The sequence below is a fragment of the Lissotriton vulgaris genome, chromosome 3_1 (genome assembly GCF_964263255.1).
Source record: "Lissotriton vulgaris chromosome 3_1, aLisVul1.2, whole genome shotgun sequence".
Classification (NCBI taxonomy): Eukaryota; Metazoa; Chordata; class Amphibia; order Caudata; family Salamandridae; genus Lissotriton; species Lissotriton vulgaris.
Genome location: NC_141689.1, coordinates 43965755 through 43971754, shown reverse-complemented (window position 1 = coordinate 43971754; position 6000 = coordinate 43965755). Strand labels below are relative to the sequence as shown.

The following is a 6000-nucleotide window of genomic DNA, read 5'->3' as shown; positions in this document are numbered from 1 at the left end:
TTTAACCTCTCATTTCCGGTTAGGGCAGCTTTCCCTGTGGTGCTGTTTGAACCGATATTTCCCGGTTCTTGTGTCTTAGTGCTATTTTTTTTCTGAGCAAACATATCCGGAATTTTGGGAATTGATCCCTGCCTACAAGTCCCAGAATCCCCCATTAATACGCGGGTATTATTACCAGTGATATTTTCAACAGAGGCTATTTGCGATAGAGAAGCTGCTATGGAGCCAGGCACAGAATCAGAATCAGTATTTTGGATTACCTGTTGAGGGTTCTGAAGAGGAGGGTTCGGTGGGGCATCCTGTATCGTGGAATTACCAAGATTACCAGCATTGCTACTATTCTGTGCATTCTGGGCGTTATCCATCGTCTGAACACCATCCTGTGCATCCAATGCTGCCGTGGTTGCCCTCGTCTTGGGTTTTACTTTGTGCTTTGGGAGCCGTTGCAGGATTCTTTGGTGCCATTGTTCCACTAGTACCTCTGTTGGTAACTCTGTTATTCTTGCCTCTGCGTCCTCTCCGTACTCGAGAAGGCGTGTAATAGGTAAGGGATTGCTGCAGGCAAACGCCGTTCGTGGCGCTCGACCCCGCTCCGGTCATGGATTCTACTTTTGCCCTCAGAAGCGGGAGTGCGGAGTGCCGCCACGTAGGTTGTAACGTCCGTCGGACCCAGCACCATAGATCCAGCCGCATCACGGGACATAAAGCAGTAAGTGGTTTGAAGGTTTTTTTAATCGTTTTTTATGAAATTTGCTTTCTCAGAGAGACGCCGCTTCCCTATGTCAGTGTTCGCCGATATCCCATTGAGCCGTCAGCCGTCAGGAAGGATGTGGAGGCTTAAGGCGGCAAGACCGCTAACGATGCTGCTCAGTCAGACACTGATGCGTCCGCCATCTTGCAAGGTGCTTCCTGGTGCACGCCTGCACACTGTCTGCTGCCTCGATGCAAGGACCACCATGGTGCACACCCACACACTGTCTACTGCCTCAATACAAGGTCCCTCCTGGTGCACTCCCGCACACTGTCTACTGCCCTGGCAAAATCCTCCAGTGACATCACTTCTCCCTGCTCATTCCTTTCATTAGTTCAGACAGTTCACTATACTAACTCAAGATGGCCGCTACCGTTTTTTTCCCAGTTCACGTTCACGTAGTCCTTTTGCTATTTCCCTTGTTATCTATTAACGCTAGTTTTCCTTGCACTTCTCGCAACGTACACGCTGCTCCTGGCATCTTGAAACTTTGAGCACCGTCTATCGTCTTTGGTGGTGAGTTATTTTTATTCCTACAGGCTCATGTACCACTTTGTCCTCTCACATAGTACCGTAGACTCGAGCCTGTATCTTTTTTTCACAGATTGACCTGACCCTCCTTTCACCATTTGAAAGTTACCCACCCGGTAAGCTGTTTCACTTTGTGCACCCGCGCATAGACCTATTACGTAACGCTATACAGCTTTCTAAACTACCATTTCCTTCACAGCTTCATGTTAAATATTTATTTAGAATCTCACCCAGGGACTTTCCCGTTACGTTGAGTGTCCCGGTTAGAATTCTGACATTCAGCTATCCACTTTCCCCCACTCTTATTTTTTCGTTTTGTCAAGACGCATGCTCGCTTTCACTAATCACGCTTGGTATCTATTGGCATTTCGTACCTCGTTTGCGTGTTTCGTTTCACTATCGTATTTCAAAAATATTGGCATTTTCCACATTTCTCTTTTTTTCTTTTCTAAGAACACGTCACTTTATTTTATTTCAGGCTTTTGAGCTTTCTATCACTGCACGAACTCATGGTATCTTCTTTAAAGCGGGGCCATTGACCCATTGTTAATTAGCCTGTTGCCTTTGCGAAAACTATAGTCTGACATGTATATATTATTTTGTACAGATGCCCCTGACGAAGGGCGCTTTGTTTTGGCCCGAAATGCATTGGGATTTATAATTTGAAACTCAACATGAACTTTCTTGGATCTCATCCCTGTGGATTTGAAATTTGAATTATTTGAATTATTTGAACTCATATAAAGACTTTTTGATTCAAAACCAAAAGGATCACCTCTGCTTTACTGTTGGAAACTGTTATTTTGATAAAACTTGAATGATGATGATAACGCTTTTGTGTTATGATTGATACCACTGTCTAATTTAGTACACTCAAATAGAGTGACTGGCTGTAGTGCACCGGGACTACCAGATCCTTATCTGGTATTCTCCCTTATATTCTCAATAGGCCTGCAGAGCCTAATTCCCCGCTGCACGCATTGTTTACTTTTGTATCAACAAAGTTGAATTGTTAACTATTTTCTAATTTGTTTACTGAGTGCAAGACGGTTGCCACTTCCCTACTTTTGATGCAAGGTCCGCCATTACAGCCTCGATGCAAGGTCCCTCCTGGTTCATTCCCGCACACTGTCTACTGCCTCGATGCACGGTGCCTCCTGGTGCACATTACACACTGTCTACTACCTCGAAGCAAAGTGCCTCCTGGTGCACTCCTGCACACTGTCTACTGCGTCGAAGCAAAGTCCCTCCTGGTGCACTCCTGCACACTGTCTACTGCCTCGATGCAAGGTCCGCTATGGTGCACACCTGCACACTGTCTACAGCCTCGATGCAAGGTTTCCTCCTGGTGCACACCCACACACTGTCTACTGCCTCGATGCAAGCTCCCTCTTGGTGCACACCTGCACACTGTCTACTAGCATCAGTGGAAGGTCCCTCCTGGTGCACACCCACACTCTCCCTACTAGCATCAGTGGAAGGTCCCTCCTGGTGCACACCCGCACACTGCCTACTAGCATCAGTGGAAGGTCCCTCCTGGTGCACACCCGTACACTGCCTACTAGCATCAGTGGAAGGTCCCTCCTGGTGCACACCTTCACACTGCCTACTAGCATCTGTGGAGGGTCCCTCCTGGTGCACACCCGCACTCTCCCTACTAGCATCAGTGGAAGGTCCCTCCTGGTGCACACCCGCACACTGCCTACTAGCATCAGTGGAAGGTCACTCCTGGTGCACACCTGTACACTGACTACTAGCATCAGTGGAAGGTCCCTCCTGGTGCACACCTTCACTCTTCCTACTAGCATCAGTGGAAGGTCCCTCCTGGTGCACACCTTCACACTGCCTACTAGCATCAGTGGAAGGTCCCTCCTGGTGCACACCTTCACACTGCCTACTAGCATCAGTGGAAGGTCCCTCCTGGTGCACACCTTCAAACTGCCTACTAGCATCAGTGGAAGGTCCCTCCTGGTGCACACCCGCACACTGCCTACTAGCATCAGTGGAAGGCCCCTCCTGGTGCACACCTTCACACTGCCTACTAGCATCAGTAGAAGGTCCCTCCTGGTGCACATCTTCACACTGCCTACTAGCATCAGTGGAAGGTCCCTCCTGGTTCACACCTTCACACTGCCTACTAGCATCAGTGGAAGGTCCCTCTTGGTGCACACTGCCTGCTAGCATCAGTGGAAGGTCCCTCCTGGTGCACACCCGCACAGTGCCTGCTAGCATCAGTGAAAGGTCCCTCCTGGTGCACACCCGCAGACTGCCTACTAGCATCAGTGGAAGGTCCCTCCTGGTGCACACCCGTACACTGCCTACTAGCATCAGTGGAAGGTCCCTGCTGGTTCACACCTTCACACTGCCTACTAGCATCAGTGGAAGGTCCCTCCTGGTGCACACTTTCACACTGCCTACTAGCATCAGTGGAAGGTCCCTCCTGTTTCACACCTGCACAGTGTCTACTCGCATCGATGGAAGACTACGTTTGACACTGACAAGGGTGAAAAGAGAAGCTACACTGATCCTAACTAGTGAATTTCATCTCCATGACGCAGAGCTGAGAAGTATGTAAACCACTTAAGTCTCAACGCCTGGACCAGCGCACCATTCCTGATGAGGTAGCTCTCCTAGTGATCCATCAATCCCGGTATGCACCCCCCCAACTCCCCCACAAGCAAGTCACCTTCACTAGATCGAAGCAAGTGGTGCGAGGAATCCAGGTGAATGGGAGAGTCCTGAACATGCACCCCAGGTCACTATGGACTGGTCCCAGTCTCACACTGCTTCAGTCTCGGTGAAAGGAAGGAAAGTCTTCGGGGTCCAACCCTTCCAGCTTCAGTGGATGGGTGACCATCTCCTTTTTTCTCTGAGGGTTCCACAGGTAGCCTTCTGAAGAGAGATGCAAACCAGCTTGCCTTCCCAGAGAATTCATAACAGAGAATAGATTCCCATTCTGAGGAAGGAAACTGTTAGAGAACACGTAGCAGTGCTTAATTTGAGCCGGTGTTTGCCTGTGGGGAGCCATCAACACCTATTTTCCCGCATCAGATTTTTAACAAGCACAAAGGAGGGGAAACCCCACAGGTCAGAAAAATGGAGAAAGAGAAAGACAGTAAACCATCAAAAAGGGAGGAAGAAAAAGCTAGGAATAGCAAGATAAAGTCAGGTAGTGTCTTGTGGAGGGTGGAAGTGGCCAGTGGTCGAAGTGGGCGGGATTGGCAGGGCACAGCGTGCCCCTACTTCTTAAATTCCAAAGCTTCAGTTCCCCTACTTATTTATTTTGAAAATGCGTCCCAGGACACAAGAAATCGCTATCGCCTATAAAGAAAGCTCAGTGTTCCTGGTGTTCATGACGGACGGGGAGGCAGACAAGTAACAAGACTCTGGGTCCGATGTAGGTAATTGTAAAATACAGATTTTTTAATACCGTATATTACCGATTCGGTATTAAGAAATCGGTATTTCCTATATAGGTAAAGATTCGGTAGAAAATACTGAATCCTTAATATTCCTTATTATCGAATCGGTAATTGAGATTCGGTAATAAGGAATACCTACCCATTCATTCCTATGGGCTTGGAGGCCCATAGGAATGAATGTGAAGACAATCAGTATTAGCGATTCGGTATTACCGAATCTGTAATACCAGGAGGAATTGCAAGGGTGCCAGGATGTCCAAAGGACACCATGTTGAACCCCTGAAATGTGCATGTGTGCACATGTGGCAAACATCCATGCCCCAAGAGCATGGATGTGTGCCACATGTCACTACTAAAAAAGCAAGAAAGTGCTTTTTTAAAGCAATTCAGTAATTACCACCAACTTGAAGTTGGTGGTAATTACCGATTTCTTTAGGCCCAGAAGCACTCTTTTATGTGCTTCCTACATTGCTTTTAAGGAATCGGTATTACTGATTCCTTAAATGCAAGAGCAATAAGGAATCAGTATTTACTGATTCCTCATTTAGCGATTCCTTTGAGGTAATAGAAATTTTCATGTAGCCAATGTGTCACCCAACTCGCACCCTATCCATGCACCCATGTTCCATGTATGTCGTGTAATTTCTTTTCTGTTCATGCTAGAAAGACGCGTATGGATTTGCGTCAAACCTTAACATGTCAGCCATCCAGTCATGCATGAAAATCTCGTTCATTAGGCTTCTAGGCCTATGGTGCCAACGTCTTTACATGGTACACTTTTGAATAAAGCACACGTTTTCTCCATGTTTCCTGGCCCAGTCGAGCCAGGCCCTTAACGAGTCTCCAAGTTCATTTCTGCCTCTGAAAGCTGCAGTTCAGGTATGCATCCCTGACCTCTGCCTTACATCCTGCACAGACGAGCGGTGCCCGGCTCGGCCTGCTTGCCTGCCAAAACGTTATTTTGCCTACAGTTATCTGTTCAGCCTCCTCGAAAACACATTCCAGTCTAGTGAAATAGGTAAACATATTCCCGGCTGCAGAGCAAAGGGTCCTGCCTTCCTGTCTCCATGCAAGTAATTTACTGCTCCCGTTACCATGGTAGGCCCATGGCCCCCGCACTCAACATGAAGACTCATATGCACGCACTAGCATTCAGTGATGAACGGCCTCTGCCCGAGAGACCTTTTACTTCAGACAATACATCCTCCAAACATGAGATACCAGATATGCTATAGGTGCAGGTCGGTCTGACACCCCAGACATTAGTCTCCTCTACTCGTGCAAAAGTCAAAGCCC

The 6000-nt window shown here is 47.9% G+C and overlaps 1 protein-coding gene across 2 annotated transcripts in view; it reads left to right on the top strand.

The window, feature by feature from the left end:
* The first annotated feature begins 547 nt into the window (after window positions 1-547).
* Window positions 548-6000, top strand: part of LOC147725902 (avidin-like) — a 67752-nt gene continuing 62299 nt past the window's right edge. Inside the window, exons 1-2 of one of the 2 annotated variants that reach the window (XM_086962821.1) lie at window positions 1180-1267; window positions 1356-1398. Coding sequence is in view for 1 of the 2 variants with exons in the window: in XM_086962819.1 (XP_086818945.1) it covers window positions 599-709 (111 nt within the window). In the remaining variant the exon portion in view is untranslated. Of the gene's footprint in view, window positions 710-1179; window positions 1268-1355; window positions 1399-6000 lie in introns of those variants that run through there. The other variant, XM_086962819.1, reaches the window with a different exon arrangement.